The 22662-nt window shown below is 48.7% G+C and overlaps 1 protein-coding gene across 2 annotated transcripts in view; it reads left to right on the forward strand.

Annotated features, from left to right (window-relative positions):
- ST8SIA2 (ST8 alpha-N-acetyl-neuraminide alpha-2,8-sialyltransferase 2) overlaps positions 1 to 22662 on the forward strand; it is a 74593-nt gene that overhangs the window by 39476 nt on the left and 12455 nt on the right. For both annotated transcript variants that reach the window (XR_008684798.2, XM_055417739.2), the window contains exons 2-5: positions 4225 to 4287; positions 6508 to 6636; positions 11800 to 12057; positions 15830 to 16123. Coding sequence is in view for 1 of the 2 variants with exons in the window: in XM_055417739.2 (XP_055273714.1) it covers positions 4225 to 4287; positions 6508 to 6636; positions 11800 to 12057; positions 15830 to 16123 (744 nt within the window). In the remaining variant the exon portion in view is untranslated. The remainder of the gene's footprint in view (positions 1 to 4224; positions 4288 to 6507; positions 6637 to 11799; positions 12058 to 15829; positions 16124 to 22662) is intronic.

Consider the following 22662-nt stretch of genomic DNA (forward strand, 5'->3'; position numbering starts at 1 on the left):
CTAGTATGAAACCCCAGAGAAGGGAAAGGCTACCCACTCCAGTATTCTGACCTGGAGAATTCCAGGGTCTGTACAGTCCATGTGGTCGCAAAGAGTCGGACACGACTGAGCAACTTTCACTTACTTTCTTAGTATGAAAAAGTGCAAGGTTTGTGGCACCCCAGTCAGCAGGCCTGAGTGCTCCTCAGAACCTGGCCTGGAGACAAGAGAAGAGAAGGATGCAAATGCAGGGTTCCCCTGCATTTTGGATAACTTCAGCAGATTATGGGGCATAGGAGCTGACCCTGTGTGTCTGGGATACACACAGGGTTCCCCTCACCTGGAGCCCTCTCATATTCCAAGAAGGACGCTGGAGAGAGTTTGTTGAGCTTTGCTGTTTGTATAAGCAGAATTTTAAATTTTTGTGAAGTCAAATCTGTCTGCATTCCCTCAGGGTTTATTCTTACACAACTGAATTTTAGAAGTCCTTCACATTCGCTCCTCATACCTCATCGAGATCTGATAAATATTCTCTTCCATCTTCATACCAATTTCATATGGGTTGCCTTCTTTAAATATTTAACTGTTTAATTCAGTCTTTTCCAGAGGTGGCTACAAGAGTTCTTGGTGATAATGTAAAATGATTTTAGGAATTCCATTGATAAATATTTTGGGGGGTAATGGTTTTGTGTTCTTTTCAAATGAGTATATATTCATGATATGAAACCCATATTTTCACTGATGGCATTGCTTAGATTAAGAAGTTTTTAAAAAATGAGTCAATTTGAAAACTTAAGTATATAGTAGAATGGGTGATAAACAAAATATGGCAAACTGCTGATAGGAATAGGAGCATTATTACGGTCTGAGAAACACTAGTTAAATCCACTGGAAATTTATAAATCAGGGAACACTTAACCTGATTTCCCTCCAACTCAGTTCCAGATTATTAATCAACTACTTCAAACCATTTATTGAATTTCTCACTGATAATAATGTTTAAAAAATAATACATCAGGTCTAGATAAATTTTTTGTTCCATTAACCTTTCATTAATCTTGAGCTATGACCACACTTTTAATTACTATACTTGACTTAATATCTGGCCCAGCAAGTCTTCCCTCCCAACAAGGAGTGCTGATTTTGAAAACAGGGGTCAAGGTCAGGGCATGGTGAAAGGTCAGTGACTTGTGGACAGCAGCATGCCCAGGAGAGCCCCTGGGCTCTGACCTAAGTATAATAGATTATGGTTACAGGCCGGAGCTGGCCAGGTAGTCCTAGACCCTTGAATTAGAAGTGCGATCACTCTGCCATCCCAAGGGGAAATGAAGAGAAACAAGAAAGAGATATTACGCATTGATTGCAATGTGAGGAACCAATGATACTCTGTGCAATTAAAAACTAGACTGTGTGTGATGAAATCTGAGGCCTGAAGGGAGGCCTGTGACAAAGCACAGGGTAAGTCATAACACCCTTCCTGCTGTCGGTTCATCCAGCTATGAGGCAGAATGATTCCTATTGCAAACAGTGTTGAAAAGACATTTCAATCTATCAGGAAAACATAAACACACACGCACTCACACACACACACACACACACAATGTTATGTCTACAAGTATGTGAATCCTAAAGAAATTTAGGATTTCTGGTTTCAAACTTAAAACCAGTGAGGAAATAGGCATTGACTTCCCCCACAGAGTTCCTAGTAAATCACAGGGTTCTTTAAATACACAATGATTTTGCAGTGATTTTAATTGTTTCTTTGAAGTATACCAGCACCTTGGTTGAAGGTCTAGATGGAACTTTTGAAAAATGAGAAAAGTATGAAAAACATCTCCTTAAACCACATACCCTACAAATCAATGTGGGAAATTATTTAATTTAACCATTAGTCTTGCTCTTGGGTAGCCTTGCCCTACAACGGCTTGGGTTCCCAGCCAGAGATTGAGGCCAGGTCATGGTGGTGAAGGAAATGGCAACCCACTCCAGTAATCTTGCCTGGAGAAGTCCATGGACAGAGGAGCCTGGCAGGCTACAGCCCATGGGGTTGCAAAGAGTCAGGTACAACTGAGCGAATCTCTCCCACTCACTCACAGTGGTGAAAGCACCAGATCCTAGCCACTAGACCAGTGGTCAGTGACCAGGGCCCTAGCCTTCAGCTTTGCAGAAAAGAATTCCCACAAAGACAAAGATAGTGAAGCAAGTCAAGTATTATATTAAGAAGACAAAGAATTACAGTTCATGGGGACAGACACATGGGTTGTCTCGGGGAGAAATAGAGTCACTGAGTCACACCCTCGTGGCAATTTGAATTACTTCTATGGGACATTTCTTCTGGGTTTCTTTTGGCCAGTCATTATGATTTCCCTGGTTCACAGTCTCTATTTGATACATCTCAGGATCCTCCCATGTGTGCACATGCATCTCTTAGCCAAGATGGATTCTACCAAAAAGGCATCTGGGTAGAACCTCCCTTAACATGACTCCCCTTTGGCCTCCAAGGAGCCTTTTCTGTGCGTGTGTGGTCAGGAAGGTCTCCTGACTTGGGGAATGAAACGTGTGGTCTGAATAGGGCCCAGTCCTCTCTGAATTGTCCTGCTGCTCTCGTCTTGGAGTTTCAGTCAAGAGGGAATGAGTCTCCAGTAGCTTTGCCCTGGATGGGGGGTCCATCTGCCCCCTGCCTCAGTCTCACATACAACTTTTAAACACACACACAGAGCACAGCATGGGCTGAATACCAGGGACAATAGATTTATCTCCCCTGACCCAGTGCAACTGGCAAAGTAGGGTGAAACTTCATGGCCCTATAGCCCCCACCCAGAACAGAATCTGACGGAACTGAAGAAACGGTGGGACTGGAAAGGCCCTTAGAGTGCTTTGACTCCCACAGCTTATCCTCCAGAGGAAGAAGCAAAGGACACTAATACTCACCCATCTCCTGCTCCCCCACAAAGCGACACTGCTACTATTTTTCCTGCCACCAAAAAGCAAATCATGTTCACATTTTGTTGGAGGCACTGGTTGAGTCAGTCTCGCTGCCTCTGTTGAACTTCTGAGATCTTAAGTTTGGAGACAATGTGGTGGACAACTTCTTACCACAAGTTGTTGTTGTCCACTCACTAAGTCATGTCCAACTCTTTGTGACCCCGTGGATTGCAGCACAGCAGGCTTCCCTGTCCATCACCAACTCCCGGAGCTTGCTCGGACTCATGTCCATTGAGTCAGTGATGCCATCCAACCATCTTCTCCTCTGTTGTCCCTTTCTCCTCCAGCCTTCAATCTTTCCCAGCATCAGGGTCTTTTCCAGTGAGTCAGTTCTTTGCATCAGGTGGCCAAAGTGTTGGAGTTTCAGCTTCAGCATCAGTCCTTCCAGTGAATATTCAGGGCATAATTCCTTTAGGATGGATTTGTTTGATCTCCTTGCTGTCCAAGGGACTCTCAAGAGTCTTCTCCAACACCACAGCTCAAAAGCATCATTTCTTTGGCACTAAGCCTTCTCATGATCCAATTCTCACATTTTTACATGACTACTGGAAAAACCATAGCCTTGACTGTATCAACCTTTGTAGGAAAAGTGATGTCTCTGCTTTTTAATACACTGTATAGGTTTTGTCATATCTTTTCCTCCAAGGAGCAAGAGTCTTTTAATTTCTTGGCTGAAGTCACTGTCCACAGTGACTTTAGAGCCCAAGAAAACAATCTGCCACTATTTATAGTTTTCCCCCATCTATTTGCCATGAAGTGATGGGACCAGATGCCACGATCTTTGTTTTTTGAAAGTTGATTTTTAGGCCAACCTTTTCACTCTCCTCTTTCACTTTCATCAAGGTAAGTGAAAGCAAAAGACGAAGGGAAGATGCTGAGTCAGGCTAGAGTGAAGGCTGAGTCATGCTACAGCAGGTGCTGAGTCGTGCTAAAGCATGCTAGCCTGTGGGGTTAACCAGAGGGGATGAATCCCAGAGGAGTCTGTCTCGAAGTCAGATGAAATTCTCAAGTGGAAACCTAGGTGGGAATTGAAACAGTGCTCAAGTGGGAGACAGGAAAGGACCTGAGGTCAGCTTCTTCCCTCTCAAAGGCTTGGATTTGCAGCTAGATCAGGATGCTGTCCATTCTGGAGAATCCAGGGCGAGAATGCATCCCCACTTTGTACTTCTCTAAGGCGGGCTGCAGGAGCTCCTGGCGACTGAAGAGGGCTTTGCAAAAAAGAGCTGAATTTATAAATAATGCATTTCCTTTGTCTTGCAGGAATTCTGGAGGCAGAGGTACAATCAGATCAGCTGTGAACAGCTTACATAGCAAATCTAATAGGTTTGTAAATTAGATTTTGTGTTCATTTGTTTTTGCTGTAAGGCAGCTATTAATCTGCTTCTCCTCTTTGCTGGATGGTGCCCTTCTTACTTAGCAAATAGATCTGTTTCGTTTCACTTTGGCTTCACATTTCTCTAATCAGTGTGGGGCGGGGGGGGGGGGGGGGGGGAGAGGAAGCTGTTGATAGAAGAGCCCAGGAAATGGCCCGGGTCTAGAGGCTGCGGAGATGGAAAATTCAGATCGGTAAGAGTCTTTCTGAAAAGGAGCCCACCCACTTGGAGGCACTTGAGCCACCAATGAGCTTATTCATAATTTGAATTTTTGCCAAATAATGGAGACTCTGAAAGAAATCAGGATTTTCACCCAATTTCATGGGGAGAGATAAAGATGGAAAATAGAGCACTCAGAAACTTTGTTGAGACCTCTTAAAAATGTTTAGGAAGTCATCTCAGAACTGTTAACCTTGATTATTGAAAGTGAAGTGAAAGTCACTCAGTCATGTCCAACTGTTTGTGACCCCATGGACTATACAGTCCATGGAATTCTCCAGGCCAGAATACTGGAGTAGGTAGCCTTTCCCTTCTCCAGGGGGTCTTCCCAACCCAGGGATCAAACCCAGGTCTCCCGCATTGCAGGTGGATTCTTTACCAGCTGAGCCACAAGGGAAGCCAATGATTACTGAAGGCGCACTCTAAATTTAAAAGAGTATTTCCCCAAATGACAGTCTTTGGCCAGAGGACAGCTTGATGCTATAGAGTGAGAAAATGCTTTACAAGCCAACAGACCCAGGCTTGCCACTTGCTATGGTTGGACCATGCCTAGTCCCCATTCAGAGAATATCTTCCTCTTCCACACCCTCTTTCTGTAAATGGGGAAACTGAGGCTCAGAGTGATAAAGTTATTTGCCTGTAGTCTCACAGCTTGTGAAATCCTTCCACTAAACCCTCTGCCTCTGTTCGTGAAAACAGCAAAAATTGCAAAGGGTCGGGTCTTCTGTTTCCTTTGAAAGCTCTCTTTAGGCCTGTCAGCTGGAAGAATACTCAAAACCCTTGAATTTTCTGTTCTCTGCCAAAGTTGCATGTTTTTGAATCTCTGACAAGTAGTATCAGCCAGAGGAGTCAGAAGTATTGGGAATGGAGGAGAAAGCGCGTCCCCCAAATAAATTTCTTCTCTACCTACAAAAAGCAAAATAGAGCCCTGGGTTTAGACCTATTAAAAGGGTTTCATCTTTTTTAGCATGGCTGTTCCAAGGTAAATGCAGAGGACATAGATGTTTGGTTTGAATCCTTTCAAGCTCCAGAATTTGACATCACAAATCCACTTGTCATTCTAACTGAGAGAATGTGCTGTCAGCACATACAAAAGGAGCTTGCAGTGTGACCCACGTGCATCACTGTGGTTCCTGCGCTGCCTTTAGAGATGTAATTGTAACCTGGTTTCTCAGAAACCCACTAGCATAGATTTCAAGCAGCTGAATTCACGCAGGTCCTGTAATGCCTGAGTCAGGTGGGAAGATGATGGTACGCACCCAGAATTATGTATGAGTGGCCTTAGGCATTCAGAGCCAGCCAGCAACTTCATCCATCCAGGCTCCCCTAGGGTCAAATTCAAATTCAGCAAGCACTTATTTATTGAGAATCTGCTATGTTAGACCACTGGGGAATGCAGAAACAAGTGAGGGAGGTCCCCTGCTGACAGTCTAGTGGGGGAGAAAAACAGAGCAACGAATAACTCTGGAACAAGGCGGGTATTTGAAGAGGCATCTTACAAATGAGGGATAATGAGATAAGGCTACATCCCATTGCCCCAGTATGAGTTTTTGTTTTCCTCTTTATTAAGTTTGCAAACCATCTTATGATACGAGGTTGTTAATGCAAGTGCTCTGCAGAGTTTTGCAAAAGTGGCTTAAAGAAGGATCACTTTTCCGACAGTGACTGCTAAGTTTCACTCAGAGGAAACATTGTGGGTGGGAGAGGGGAGAAAGATAGTTTATCACCCCCTTCCTGTCTCCGAGAATATATGTAGGTTATACCTGAGGGAGAGAGTTGGTGCATTCTAGAAGATAAATAGACTTCCTTCCCTTCCCAGGTAATAACTGCAATTTTGCTCCTCTGGAGAAGTTTACATTCAAGCGCGTGCAAAAACAAAACTATTAGGCTTGTCATTGGCTTGCTAACAGATCATGTCTCCCCTCTTCCTCTTTTTTTCCCCCACTTCCAGAGCTGAAGTTGTGATAAATGGCTCCTCGTCGCCAGCTGTTGTTGACAGAAGTAATGAAAGCATTAAGCACAACATCCAGCCAGCCTCGGCCAAATGGAGACACAACCAGACACTCTCTCTGAGGATCAGGTAGTGGTAATTACCTTTAGGACAAGAGACAGGCTTGGCCTTCTTCGGCACAAGCCGGCAAATTGCCACTCTCCATCACCTAAGGAAGTCAGGATAGAAATAAAATGTTTACCTCCCGCCGAGGCAGGTTTCATCTCTAAGCGATCAATTGGAAATAAAAACCCCAGACAAGCCGGGCAGCCCAACATGGGTGTGTGGCAACTGGAATGGGGAGGGGGCAGGAGCAGCCAGCTGAGGTCCTGGGTTTAGAAGGAGCGAGGCTCTGGGTCAGCAGCAGAGACAATCTGGTGGGGGTGGGGGGGTGGGCATAGAGATCACAGATGGCTTCTTTCCAGAGGAGCCTGAGCAGCAGTCCTTGCTGCTTCCATCCATCCCCCGCTTTCAGCGGCGAGGGTCCTCCCGTTTGCCTCTGGAGAGTTGTTCCCTCCCATGGTCCTTGGGTCAGCAAGCCCCTCTGCCCTGATGACATGAAAATAAAAAGTCACATCCCAGCAGCAGGTAGCCCAGGAGCTGATGGGACACCTAACCACAAAGGGAGGGTTGTTTAACCAAAGAGCAGCGCTTGTCTTGATCTTAAAAAAAAAAAAAAAAAATTTTGATTCATTGATTTATTTTTGGCTGTGCTGGGTCTTCCTCGCTGTGCAGACTTTTCTCCAGTTGCAGTGCGTGGGCTTCTTATTGCAATGGATTCTCTTGTTGCGGAGCACGGGCTCTAGGGCACGTGGGCTCAGTAGTCGCCATGTGTGCGCTCAGTAGTCGAGAGCCTGGGCTCAGTAGCCATGGGGCACAGGCTCAGCTGCCCCTCAGCATGGGGAATCGTCCTGGATCTGGGATCAAACCCATTTCTCCTGTGGATTCACCCCCACTGGGCCCCCAGGGAAGCCCCTCTTGTCCTGATCTTTGAGCGATGTTTCCAGAGCTGTGTGGTCATTGTTGGGCGGTGGGAATGGGGAGCTGTGGGGGAGGGATTCCAAGGTCAGCACGGTGGCCACTTGGCTTTGACAGAGCCGCGGTAGACCCAGCACAGACTGGTCAGTGTAGCCCGACCATTCCCTTGCAGACGTTGTGCTGGGAGCTGACGTGAATCAGACATGCTCGCAGGAGACAACAGTGTCACAGAGCTAGAGCAAGGCAGTGAGATGCTGACAATGGACAGTGTTACCTCATAGAAACAGGTGGGGAAGCTCCTACTGAGCTGAGTGCTTCATTTTGTAAGGGGACTAAGAGGGCCAGCCAGGAGAGAACTTGCCAGGAGCAGTGGGTTTTGAGGGATACTTAGGAGTTTTCCAGGCATGCCACACTACCACCTGCAGTCTAGTGTCTGTGCTCAGCGTTGCTGGAGCACCCCTCCGGAGGAGGGGATGAGGGGATGATGGTGTAGTAGCCAGGTCCAGGTGGGAAAGTTCTGACATCATGGGGAGAAGGCTGAGAATGGGGGCCGGGGGCCTGGTAGTCAGCTTGGACCTTAGCCCCCGGAAGGGCCACCACGCAGAGTGGGGAGCTGCCCCTGTCCGGTGGGCACGCTGTCAAAATGCCCCCATGCGCTGGTTCTTGAAGCTTGGCTCTGGGACCTGAGGAGGTGTGGGGAGTGGGGAGGCTGAGCTGGGAGGGCTGGCAGCTGAGAAAGTGCCTGATGGAGTGGACCCCTGTCACCTCCCTTCTGCCCCCCTCATTCAGGGTCTCTTCTGAGGTCCCCGTGGTGGGGGGCCCAGCCTTCATCTTACACCCCAACAACTGCCAGCCTGCCCTTACTGACCCCTGGTCAGCAGCCCTGGGGAGAACTAGGCCTGAGGCTGCTATAACAAATTTCCACCAACTTGATGGCTTCAGACAAAAGAAAATGCATTCTCTCACTGTTCTGGGGGCCAGAATTCTGAACGTGGCCTCTGAAGGCTCCAGGGGAGACTCTGTCTTCACTGCTTCCAGGTTCTGCTCCTCCAGGCGCTGCCCATCGCGTGGCTGAGCCACTCATCTCTGCCCCGTCTCCACAGAGCCTTCCCCTCTGTGTCTGTGTGTCCCCTCTCCTGTCTCTGATAAGGACACTTGTCATTGGATTTAGGCCCAGCGGGGTAATCAAGATGACCTCGAGATCCTTAATTTAATTACATTTGCAAAGATGCTGTTTCCAAATATAGCACCTCGCAGGTCCCAAGGATTAGGAAAGTGAAAGTGAAGTGAAAGTCGCTCAGTCGTGTCCAGCTGTTTGTGGCCCCATAGACTATACAGTCCATAGAATTCTTTAGACCAGAATACTGGAGTGGGTAGCCTTTCCCTTCTCCAGGGGATCTTCCCAACCCGTGGATTGAACCCAGGTCTCCCGCATTGCAGGCGGATTTTTTGTCAGCTGAGCCACAAGAAAAGTCCAGGAATACTGGAGTGGGTAGCCTAGCCCTTCTCCAGCGGAACTTCCCAACCCAGGAATCGAACCAGGGTCTCCTGCATTGCAGGTAGATTCCTTACCAGCTGAACTACCAGGGAAGCCCCATATATTTGGGGGAGCCACTGTTCACCCCAGGCTTCCCTGGTGGCTCAGATGATGAAGAATCTGCCTGCAGTTGAGGAAACCCGGATTCCATCCCTGGGTGGGGAAGATCCCCTGGAGAAGGGTATGGCAACCCACTCCAGTATCCTTGCCTGGAAAATCTCATGGACAGGAGCCTGGTGAGCTACAGTCCATGGGGTCGCAGAGTCAGACATGACTGAGCAACTGACACTTTCACTTTCATTCACCCCAGTGTGGCTCAGTGGTAAAGAAAGTGCCTGCTAATGCAAGAGATGCAGGTTTGATCCCTGGGTTGGGAAGACCCCCCTGGAGAAGGAAATGGCAGCCCACTCCAGTATTCTTGCCTGGCAAATCCCATGGACAGAGGATCCTGGCAGGCTACAGTCCACCAGGTCTCAAGAGTCGGGCACGACCGAGTGACTGAGCACACATGCACACCACCCGTGAATGAAAACTTTCTGCCAGAACAAGTCCACCTGTGATCTCCACTTGCCCTTTCTCCCACCACCGGGTAGAGAAAAGGATATCCCCACCCCTCAGGAGAAGAACAGACTGTGGACTTCGTGGAGAGCCTGCAAATGCACAGCCACCTCGGCAGGAACAACGTGCCTTCACCCAGCGGGAAAAAGAATCGCCTTCATCTTCCTTCAAGTAGTCACCAACATTATTCATAATAAAGATTCTGTGAGTGATTTGGAATGCTGTTTAATAATTGGTAGTAATTTCTCATAATTAGTTAGAAATTAATTCAGGCACAGAGGAGTTTCTCTATGGGCTTTCTGGGGGCTCTTTGCTTTTAAATACTCTGGGGTAAGCAATTGAAAGGTTTCAGCAATTTCCAAGCCGTATTAGCTTGTCAACTGCATCTTTGGTAAAGGTTCAGTAAATAAAAACAAAGCCTCTGTTTTCCATTAGGAGATAGAAATTATTCATCAAGGGTGGTTTCCCCTGCTTGAAAACACAAGATTCAGGTCATTAATAAGGCAAAACCAGTGGAAATAGAGCGTCATGCCCTGTCAAGCATTCTAGCCACCCTTAGGCAATGCCAAAGTCTCCCAAACCTGGACCCACCTAAGAGTCCCCTGTGGAGCCCTTCAAAGCGTGCTGAGACCCGGGCCATGCTGAGAATCAGGATTTCTCAGGCGTCACCGTGGACCTTCTGGATTCTTCATGGTTCCTCAAGTGACTGAATGTGCACCCCACCGGGTACATCACAGGTTGTGACCATCTCAGAGCACACAGACTCTCAGGGATCAGTGTTACCATCTGTTCAATGGGGCAGCAACCCTGCAAATCCTTACATTTGCAAAATGTGTGATGGTCCTGTCCCTCTGGAGCTTGGTGGAAAAGAACAGTCTCATCTTATCTGTTCTAGATGGGGGCTTGTTTGCTACAGGAAGTGAAGTTAATTCCAGCTGATCTGGGTACCAGATTTCCTTCTCCTGATGACTTGAATCATTTCTAAAAATCTTTAGGGCAGTGTGTGTGTGTGTGTGTGTTAGTCACTCAGTCATGTCTGACTCTTTGCAACCCCATGGACTGTATAGCCTGCCAGGCTCCTCTGTCTATGGGATTCTCCAGGCAAGAATACTGAAGAGGGAAGCCATTCTCTTCTCCAGGGGATCTTCCTGACCCAGGGATGGAACCCAGGTCTCCTGTACTGCAGGTGGACTCTACCCTCTGAACCTCCAGGGAAGCCCTTAGGACAGTATGAAGTTTTTACAACAAAACCTCCAGTTAGGATCCCCAGCTTCTTGGGATAAAATTCCCCAGGGGATTCTGAGAGGACTCCAGTCCCTTTTCTGACCATATCCCATCCCATTTATGTGCTTTGCTAGATGATTCTGGAACTTTCCCCCAGAACTCACCCTGGAGCCAAGAGAGATGTTCTCTAATTTTGTCCTCAACACACAACACAAAGCACCGCTGCTCTATGGGACCAGACCTCTCTGGGCTTCGCAAATCACAGTCGACAAACTCCAAGCTAGATGGCGGTGAGAAGAGCCAGAAAGCACACAGCACAGAAAGGACCAGCACACAGACTTTAGGCTGTGTTCTCAGGCCCACCGAGGGGAGTGGTTGACACGCCCCCACTGCTGTCTGGGAGGCCCCTGTGCCCAGAGAAGGCTGCAAGGGAGGAAAATAGGTTCTGAGGAAGAAGGGACAGGTGTCATCTGGGTTTCCATTTCCTAACTCAGGGCTGCTTGTCAGATGGGGACCCTGAATCCCGCTCAGAGAAGGGGGTCTGACATAGGATGACTACAGTCTGGGTTTGCCCAAGACTCAGGGACACAGTTTGCCCCTGGGGCACAGAGCTTTCAGTCTAAGACTGTGCTTTCCTAGGCAGACCAGCTCGATGGGTCACCCTTCCTTCCAGGTCCCTCCGTGATGAACTCGCATTGAGTCCCAATGACGTCATTTCCCAGGGTGGGTGTCTTGTCTCTTAGAAAAGGGGAGTGAGCACAGCCACCAGATTGGCCTCTGGGTCATTTTGCCAGTCTCTGCCTGGAACCCATTCTCAGAGGGCATCTGACCTCTCACTTCACCTGGGCGCGGGTCTGCGGCAGCTCTGCAGGGTGACTGAGGAGAGGAAAAGCCAGGTGGGCAAAAGGCAGCTGGCAACAGCAGACTTTTTCCTCATGTGTGTTTGGTTTTTGCAGGAAGCAAATCTTAAAGTTCTTGGATGCTGAAAAGGACATTTCTGTCCTCAAGGGGACCCTGAAACCTGGAGACATTATTCATTACATCTTCGACCGAGACAGCACAATGAACGTGTCCCAGAACCTCTATGAGCTTCTCCCCAGAACGTCTCCACTGAAAAACAAGCACTTTGGGACGTGTGCCATCGTGGGCAACTCCGGGGTCTTGCTGAACAGCGGCTGCGGGCAGGAGATTGACACCCACAGCTTTGTCATCAGGTAACTGCAATAGAGTGGCAGGCATTGCCAGTCATCCCAAGAGGCTGAAACAAGGCTGGTTGGCTTAGATCCCTGTGCATTAGAATTGGTCGGGTAGCCTTGAAAAGTCCCAAAGTCCAGGCTGTGCCCCAGACCATTTAAATCCATCTGAAGGGTCAGAGCCCAGAGATCCTGAGGGCTTCTGACGTACAACCAAGATTGAGTATCACTGATCTAGAACAGAAGCAGGCAGACTCTGTCCCACAGCCTGTTTTTATCAATAAAGTTTTATTGAAACAACAGCCAAGCTCATTCATTCTCATATCCTCAATGGCTGCTTTCTCACAGCAGTGGATTAGTTGGGCAGAGTTGAAGGATCAAAACAGAGAAAGTGTACAGCCCACAAGCCTAAAATAATATCTGGCCTTTTACAGAAAATTTTGCTGACCACTGGATAGAGCCCAGTACAAAATGTAGGTAAAAATAAAATAGTCTCTTGGACAGTTTTTGGTCCAAGTTTATAAAACTCTTTTAAGGTGTATTCTACTAGTATCTTTATTACCCTGTAGCCAAACCTGGGAAGTGAGGGGGCAACAGAGAAACTTGGATTTATACTTGACCATTATTCTCTCCAGAGTGTCAGCTCTCATTTTCCAGTCACCTGGGGACACATTTGGATCCAGTTACCCACAGTCCTGACATCTGACCCCCCCCAACCCAGACAGACTCAGAAAAGGCCTTGCTATCCCCTGATCAAAAGTAGGACACACAGAGTCTCGAATTTCATCCCAAACACACCCCGGCCCTGGTGGAACCGCGTCTCACGTTTCTATTGGGACCGTCTTGATGCAAAGAGAGCCTTGTCCTCGGCTTTGGGAAGTGGCCTTATCACAGAGCTCCCTGGACCTCAGGACATGGGACTAGATGGTGTACTGACTCCTGTGTCCGCTGTGATGGACGAGCCACCACAGCCCAGCAACCACCCTTGTTTTAATTTGTCCTTTGCCTGGTTCTGTCTGTGCCTGGCATCCCCAGTGGCTCAGTCTCTTTTTTTTAAAGCCCTCGAGTCTAAAGATTGGAGACGGAGGGGAGAAGGGGAGGGAAGTAGCAGGTTTGTCTGATTAGAAGCCAGAGAAGAGGTGAGGGTAGGTGAAAGTGTTAGTTGCTCAGTTGTGTCCGACTCTTTTTGACCCTATATGGACTGTAGCCCACCAGGCTTCTCTGTCCAGGGGATTCTCCAGGTAAGAATACTGGAGTGGGTTGCCATGCCCTCCTCCAGGGAATCTTCCTGACCCAGAGATTAAACCTGGGTCTCCTGCATTGCAGACAGATTGTTTACCACCTGAGCCACCAGGGAAGGCCTTGGTAGGAAGAATATTAAAGATGCAGAGGGTCCAGTAACCTCCTGGGGATCAGGGCAGAGGTGACCTGATTTTCATGGTGCTCTTTCTTTGCTCCACCCAGCCTGACCCCAAGATTTCCAGAGGCCGCGGCAGGTTCTAGTCAACATTTTGTTTGTTTGTTTTGGACACTTGCACAGAGAGATGAGCAGCGTGGAGTCTGGTCTTGGCTCTGCTACCCTTTTGTCACTTGACTCAGAGTGTGTCACTCCCCTTTCTGGGCCTCAGTTTCATCATCTGTAAAATGGGTATTTGGGCTGGTGGTCTCTGAACTTCAATGAACATATGAACCACCTGAGCTTATCAAGAGGCAGGGTCATCAGGGGTGAGGCCTGACTAATGCCCTTGTGCTGATGCATGGACCACACTTGAAGAGGCTCGGCCACAGCCTGCTTTGCCTCTCCTGGGACCCACATCCACAGCAGTCTACACACACTTAGAAAAGAGGGAGCCACTTGGAGCAACATGTGGTTGTCCTTTGACCTTGATGCCTTGACTCTTGCAGATCTGCGTGTCTGTGGGGAAGACTTGTGAGATCTTTAGGGACAAAAGTCAGATGGCCCGGCTGTGTACACACCTCCATTTGATGCCAGATGGCAGTACCCCTGACACACAGGCCCTTTGCCATCTCACCCTGCTTGCCTCTCCAGCGTCATCCCCACTGCACAATATGCCCTCTCAGACCAGATCACCAGCCTTCCCCTACGTACCAGCACGGGTCCACACCTCTATGCCCCAGGGATACATTCACTGGGGCTAAAATGCCACAGTGTGATTTTTTGTAAGCTGCCCGGTTATAAGACTCAGCTGAAGAGCTTGTAAAAATAGCTGTCAGTTCCTCAACTCGCCTGCTGAATCCAGATCTCCAGGTGAGGGACTTGGGGAGTCTGTATTTTTAACCAGTGCCTGAGGTGATTCTCCAGCTCTTGCAAGCTGGAGAAACACTCTCCTGAGGAGCCTCGCCCGTCATCCACAAACGGGCTTCTGGTCTTCCATCCTCCTAGACTTCCCGCCACGGTTACCACCGCCGGAAGACCACCTGAAGCGCCTCCTCCCTGGGAGGATGCTGGTAACTGAACATGTACTGAGCTCTCCCTGTGGTCCAGCAGCTTTCTAAGTACCGTGGGTGTCTAGGGACTGCTTTCATCCCTGGGAGGGGGTCCTGCTGTGATCTCCATCACAGAAGCTGTTGTGGCTGTTCCTTCGCCAGCAGGGAAGCTCTCAGAAAGCACAGAGAGGCTGAGCAGGTTTCCTGGAGTCACACAGGTAGAACGTACTAAGTCACTTCAGTCGTATCTGACTCTGGGTGACCGTAGCCCGCCAGGCTCCTCTGTCCATAGGATTCTCCAGGCAAAAATTCTGGAGTGGGTTGTCATTTCCTCCTCCAGGGGATCCTCCCGACCCAGGGACTGAACCTGCATCTTTTATGTCTCCTGCATTGGCAGGCAGGTTCTTTACCACTAGCACCACCTGGGGAGCCCAGGTAGAAAGTATCAGAGCTGAATTCTGAACCCAGGAGTGTGTCTTTGGAGCCCACGCTCTGTCACCTGATGTGACCAGGTCACACTTGCCTATAATATGGTCATCATGTGGGCTGAGGGCTCTTCTACAAGATCCTGAGCACCAGAAGGCAGGCACTGTGCCACTCCTGGGCCCAGCAAATTTCTATGAATGTCCGAGAGAGCGAGCATGCTCAGTCGTATCTGATTCTGGCCTAGACTGTAGCCCACCAGGCCCCTCTGTCTGTGGCATTCTCCAGGCAAGAATACTGGAGTGGGTTGCCATTTCCTCCTCCAGGGGATCTTCCCAAATCAGGGATCAAACTCGCATCTCCTGTGTCTCCTGCTTTGGCAGGAGGACTCTTCCACTGCTGAGCCAGCTCGGAAGCCCACGAATATGCTACTGCTGCTGCTGCTGCTAAGTTGCTTCAGTCATGTCTGACTTTGTGTGACCCCATAGACGGCAGCCCACCAGGCTCCCCCGTCCCTGGGATTCTCCAGGCAAGAACACTGGAGTGGGTTGCCATTTCCTTCTCCAATGCATGAAAGTGAAAAGCGAAAGTGAAGTCACTCAGTCATGTCCGACTCTTTGCAACCCCATGGACTGCAGTCCACCAGGCTCCTCCGCCCATGGGATTTTCCAGGCAAGAGCACTGGAATGGGGTGCCATCACCTTCTCCACACAAATATGCTAAGGACCCGATAAATATACATAACAGGAGAAGAAGGAACAGGGATGCCAGAAGGGACCAGAAAGTGCAGGAAGATGCCCTGGGTCTTTGTTTGGGGATGAGGAGGAAGCAAAGAGAGTCAAGGATGGATAAAGTTAAGGATGCGCAGTGGTGCCTCAGCGTTCCCTGCAGGATCCTTTATTGCCGCCTTTTTCTCCGGCAGGTGCAACCTGGCCCCCGTGCAGGAGTATGCCCGAGATGTGGGCCTCAAGACTGACCTGGTGACCATGAACCCCTCTGTCGTCCAGCGGGCGTTCGAGGACTTGGTCAACGCCACGTGGCGGGAGAAGCTGCTGCAGCGGCTGCACAGCCTCAACGGCAGCATCCTGTGGATTCCCGCCTTCATGGCCAGGGGTGGCAAGCAGCGGGTCGAGTGGGTCAACGAGCTCATCTTGAAGCACCACGTCAACGTGCGTACTGCATACCCCTCCCTGCGCCTGCTGCACGCCGTCCGCGGGTGAGCGGCCCCGGGGTGCGGGAGGGGTGGGAGGGCCGTATTCCTTTCCCAGCTGCGTCTGAAGCCAACACTCACTAGTTGTCTACTTTCTGCAAGTCGCCTGGCCTTTCTGAGCCTCGTGTCCTGGAGAAGTGGGTCGGCAGATGGGCAGCATGTAGCATGCCGGTGTTGACCGAGGGGTATTGCTTGCCCAGAGAGACGCGTCAGAGAGACACGTGGAGAATGATCCTCCGACAGCTGTTGAGCAGAGAAGGAACCATAAGGGGGCAGGAACAGAAGCAGGAATATTTGTTGGGAAGCTCTTGCAGGAGTCCAGGCTGGGACTTACAGTGGTTTAGACTGGGATGGTGGGCGTGAATGTGCCACAGTGTGGCCAGATCCGCTAGAACATTTGGAGTAGTATCTAAGTGTTAGTCACTCAGTCATGTCCAACCCTTTTGCGAAAGCCACAGACTGTAGCCCGCCAGGCTCCTCTGCCCGTGGGATTTCCTAAGCAAGAATACTAGAGTGGGTTGTCATGCCCTTCTCCAGGGGATCTTCCCAACCCAGGGATAGAACCTGGGTCTCCTGCATTGCAGGCAGATTCTTTGCTGTCTGAGCCACCAGGGAAGCCATTTGGGGTAGAGGCAGCAGAACTTGTCAATGGATTCTATTTAAGGACCTCAAGGGGTGAGAGAAAGAGCAAAATCCAAGGTGACTGACAAGATTAGAGTTAGAGCAGATGCTTGGCCGGTGGTGTCATTTTCTGTGATGGGAGAATTTGGGGGAAGTTTGTGTGTGTTTAGGCATGTTGAGAAACAGAGCTCTTTCTTGGACATGTTAAGTATGAGGCGCCTGTTACAAACATACCCCACCACACTCCTGACCCCATCTTGGTCCTGCATCTAATGATTCATCCAGGCACCTGGCAATTCACAGTCTTGCTCTGGTGTCGTTAGACAGTTTCTGAGGGATATTGGAATGATCTTCACTTGGGCCTTAGCCTAACCTGGTGTGACCTGGGAAGCCCTCTAAGCCACCCAGAAAGGACTCGTGCTATTCTCATAAAGGTGACCCCTTGAGGCACCCAAGCCTGTGACCCACACTGGTCTCATTAGAGTAGATATCAGTACAGAAACTCATTGCCCCCAAGAAAGACCCAGAGAAACATGCAGTGAGAGACATTAGTGGCTGATGGAGCAGAGGGATACTTGGATGGACCAGGGCTCACTAGGCCACGTCCCTCATCCAGGAGGCTGACCTGTCAACCTCCCTTTAGCGCCCACTCTACCGCCCTACAGGGAGCTTCCCTGGTGGTTCAGACAGTGAAGAATCATCCTGCAATGCAGGAGGCCCAGGTTCAATCTCTGGGACAGGAAGATCCCCTGGAGAAGGGAATGGCAACCCACTCCAGTTTTCTTCCCTGGAGAATTCCATGGACAGAGGAGCCTAGCGGGCTACAGTCCATGAGGTCACAAAGGGCCAGACACGACTGAACAACTTTCAGCTCAGCTCATCCCCTCCCAGAGTAGGGCTGTCGCAGCAACCCCAACTCATCGGTTCAGTCTCCATACCTTTAACGTCATTTCTTCCTGGAAGGAGGTCTTTATGTTATTTGGAGGTCAGAGGATATAAGGGAAGGAGATGAACTGCCTTTTGGCAAAGAGAGAAAAAGTCCCTTGGCTGGGGAATGGGCAACCACCTGGAAGAAACGATGCAGCCAGAGCTATTTCCAGCTATAATTGACTCACTTTCACCTGTCAAAATAGCATTAAGAGCCAGTAATAAACCCTTTAAACAAACAGGCTGTTAATCCTGAGATTGCCACGTCTTCCTTTGCAGGAACTCTCAGGAGGAAATACCGCAGGAGAGACAAATGGGGAGGGCTTCTCCTTTTAGCAAGCGGAGGAGGTGGGGGGTGAGGGCTTCAGGGGCTTGGGACTAATTTCTGCCAAGGACCCCCTCCCTCTATGGGGACACTGTTCCTTGTAGGGTTTGTGTCCAGTAAGGATAATTGAGAAGATGAACAGTGTCTGTATTGAGAGGAAGGGCTTGCCTCTGTCTGGATGGGAGCTTATCTGGTGTTTACTGCAAGAAGAATGGGCTGATAAGGGGTGCAGAACAAAGGCACCTGAGAAAAGACCAAGGGGTCATAGAGAAGAAGGCTGAGGAGGAAGCTGGCTAAGAGGCAATCTGGCCTAGCATCAGAAACATGGGTTTGGGAGGTAGGGACACTGGGTTCACATTCCCAGCTCGGATACTCCCTTAGTTGTGTAACAAGCTTGACCAGGTGGCTTGTCTCGCAAGCCCTGCTTTCTCTATGTATCCGCTGGGGAGCAGTAGCTATGACAGAAGGCACTGCCATTGGCACTAGACAGTATGTCCTGTGCCGACACAGGGGAGACAGGCAGGCAGGCATGGCTACTGTGATCACGGCAGCTGCCTCCAAACACCACCCGAGGGAGCAGATTTGTTCTGTAGGCTCAAGAGGTAGAATCAGGATCAGAGGGTGAAACCACAGAAAGGAAAGTACATTTAGGCTCCATTTGACAAAGGTTTCTAAAGAACAATGGACCAAGTCAAATTCACCTGTCAGGAGCTAGTCACCTCAAAGTTCCGAGATGGGCTGTAGTTTGCAGAATAATCTCATTTCCTTATTAATCTATTTATGAGGTTTTTAATCCAGTCTCACCCCTGTTTATGAGGTGGGACCAGATAAACACTATTTATTGCGGTAAAATATACACCACATAAAATTTACCATTTTAACCATTTTTATCTGTACAGTTCAGTAGTGTCCAGCATATTCATCTGTTGTGAAACAGATCTCCAGAACTTTTTAATCTTTCAAACCCAAAATTCTGTATGCAATAAACACAAGTCACCATTTCCTCATAAATCCAAGCTCTGGTAACCACCATTCTTCTTCAATGTCTATAAATCTGGCTACTTTAGATACTTCATATGTGTAAGTTGCTTAATTGTGTCCAACTCTTTGTGACCCCATGAACTGTATCTACCAGGCTCCTCTGTCCATGGGATTCTCCAGGCAAGAATATTGGAGTGGGTAGCCACTACCTTCTCTAGGGCATCTTCCCGACCCAGGGATCAAACCCGGGTCTCCTGCATTGCAGGCAGATTCTTTACTGTCTGAGCCACCAGGGGAGCCCATTAGCCCATGGTGGCAGCACCATTTTACAGTCCGCCAACAGTGTACAAGAGTTCCAGTTTCTCCACATTCATACCAACGTTTGTTATTTGATTTCTTCACATCCTTACCAACATTTATTATTTTGTTTTTTGAGAGTATCCCATTTTAACCATTTTAAAGTGTACAGTTCATTTAGAAGAAATTCACTATTACAGAAAAACATAGGCGAATCTCTGTAATCTCGGGTTTGGCAATGGTTTCCTAACTATGACTTGAAAAGAACAGGCAACAACAACAATAATACAATAGATAAAAATGGACTTTGTCAAAATTAAAACTCTGTGTGTGCCAAAAAAACAACACATCAAGAGAGTTAAAAGACAAACCATAGACTAGGAGAAAATATTTGCAAATCATGTATCTATCAAGGGAATAACATCCAGAATATATAGAGAACTCCGATAACTCAACAACAAAGTAACCAAACAACTCACTTCAACAATGGCCAAAGATCTGAACAGACATTTCTCCAAAGAAGATATACAAGGGACCAATAAGCACATGAAAAGGTGCTCACCATCACTAATCACTAGGGAAATACAAGTCAAAACCACAATGCATTGCCACTTCACACCCACTAGGATGGCTGTTTTCAAAGCAGTGGAAAATAACAAGTGTGAGGAAATTGGCATCCTTGTGCTTGCTGATGGGGTTGTCAAATGGGAACTGACTTTGAAACACCCTGTGCCTCGGTTTTACAAATGAGGAACCCGATGCCCAGACAAGTTTTGTGACTTGTATGAGGTCACCCAGCCAGTGAGAGTCACAACCCTGCACTGAACCACGTCTCATTTTAATGCAGTGTCCCAGACGCAGCAGAAATTCACATCCACCCAGTTCTGTATTTGGGCACACTATGAGTTCAGGGGGCTGGGAGCTGCTGCACTGCCCAGGTGGTCTTAGTAAACCACAGTGGGTAGCAGCAAATCAAGACTCCACGTGCACAGCACCACTGTCTCAAACACAGGGCAACTTCCCCACCAGGCAGAACAAACAGGAAGGTCAGCACACCTCGGGACAAACGTACGAGGTAGATTCTGTTTCCAGACCCATTTTACTCATAAAGAAACAGGCTCAGGAATGCTAAGAGAGCGAATCGCCAGAGCTCACTCAGATGGGCAGGAGGGGGATTAGAATCCACAACAGAGGTTTCAAAGTTCTCTGCTCCCCCCACCACCACCCTGTTCCCGTGTCCTTGACAGACTGATCTCTGTCTGTTGACCACTGATGTCCCAGGGTCACTAATTGATTGACTACCAACCTCCTGTCCTGCCAACTGTCCCCATTTTTTTTACCTGTGACTTACATGAAAGCAGGGGCTTCCCAGGTGGCTCAATGGTGAAGAATCCGCCTGCCAATGTGGGAGACGTAGGAGATGCAGGTTCAACCCCTGGGTCAGGAAGATCCCCTAGAGGAGGGCACGGAATCCCACCCACTCTGGTATTCTTGCCTGGAGAATTCCATGGACAGAGGAGCCTGGCAGGCTACAGTCCATGGGGTCGCAAAGAGTCGGACACGACCCAGCAACTAAACAACAGCACAGACGCACATGAAGGCGTCAGTTGTCTGATTAGCAAATTCACAGGGGATGTGACTTTGGGGGAACTCCCAGTATTTGGGTCCTCAGCGTTGAATCCAAATTTCTCTTGTCAGGCTGAAGTGAAAGTGTTAGTGACTCAGTCATGTCCAACTCTTTGCAACCCCGTGGACTGTGGCCCACCAGTCTCCTCTGTCGGTGAAGATCTACAGGCAAGAACACTGGAGTGGGTGGCCATTCCCTTCTGCAAGGAATCTTCCCAACCCAAGGATAGAACTAGGGTCTCCCACATCACAGGTGAATTCTTTACCATCTGAGCCATGAGGGAAGCCCTTGTCAGGCTGAAACAATGAGACAATCTAAGAGGAAGACATTTCCTATGAATGAATGAATGCAAGACTCTCTGCTGGGGTTCCAAACGGTTGTATGGGCACAGAGGGATCAGCAGTACTACCCATCAGATGTGTGGTCGCTCAAAGGGGTAACGTGATCTTAACATCTCACCTTCGAGAGTCAGGGAGTTCAGTTACGCCTTGGTCAAATCCCACTCGGAGAACCTCGTTCAGTTCTGGTTACCAGGCTGGAGAGGGGCCCCAGTGGCAAAGAAATTCAAAAGGTGAAAGGATTTGGAAAGAGACGTCTCCAAAGAGTGTGGCGGCAGTCTTTCTTCATTCAGCAAATACCTGCGGGCACCTTGAGGGTTCCAGGCCTGTGCTGGGGAAACACAAAAATCATTCAGTGAAGGCTCCTGCCTTGAAAGAGTCACTGATTTGGGCTGTGAGGCTGCAGGTGTAGAATGAGTTCTGGGAAAGAATCTATAGCTGTAGTCCCCAACCTTTTTTGGTGTGCATGCGTGCTAAGTCACTTCATTCGGGTCCGACTCTGTGTGACCTTATGGACTGTAGCCCACCAGGCTCCTCTGTCCATGGGATTCTCCAGGCAAGAATACTGGAGTAGGTTGTTACGCCCTCCTCCAGGAGATCTTCCCGACCCAGGAATCAAACCCACGTATCTTACGTCTACCTGCATTGGCAGGCTGGTTATTTAACAGTAGCACCACCTAGGAAACCCAACCTTTTTGGCACCAGGGACCAATTTCATGGAAGACAATTTTTTTCACAGGCCGGTATAGGGGATGGTTTTATTCTAGCACATTACATTAATTGTCCACTTTAATCTAAGGCTGCCACTGATCTGACAGGAGATATCAGTCTATGACCTGGAGGCTGGGGACCCCTGATCTAGAGTGAGTCCGGTTTCCTCTGGACACTGGGAAGAACATTCCACCAAATACGATCATGTGAAATGATGGTTGCCTCTTTGGAACGGGTGAATTCCGCATTCTTGGAAATGTCCAGTCTGCAAGGCATGCCCCTTCCTGGGCTATGGAAAGGGAAATCCATATTATGCAGCGAGTATGTTAGTTTGCATGGGCTTCTGTAATGAAGCACCACAGGGCAGGTGACCTGGAACAGAAATGTGTTGCCCTACAGTGTGGAGGCTAGAAATTCTTCTGGGGGCTTTGAGGGAAGAATCTGTTCCACGTGTCTTTCTGTGGCTTATAGATGGCCGTCTTCATCATCCTCCCAGTGTGTCTGTCTCCAGCTTTAAGGGCATCAGTTGGATTAGATTAGAACTTAGTCTCATAACCTCAGTCTAACTAGGTTATCTCTGGAAAGACCTTTATCTCCAAAGGTCACATTCTGAAGTACTGGGAGATATGACTTCAACATACGAGTTTGTTTGTTTTTTGTATAGATTTTAAGTTTTTTTTGATGTGGACCATTTTTAAAGTATTGAATTTGTTACAAT

Source organism: Moschus berezovskii, chromosome 21, assembly GCF_049115385.1.
Source record: "Moschus berezovskii isolate FMDL1 chromosome 21, NW_MosBer_1.0, whole genome shotgun sequence".
NCBI lineage: Eukaryota > Metazoa > Chordata > Mammalia > Artiodactyla > Moschidae > Moschus > Moschus berezovskii.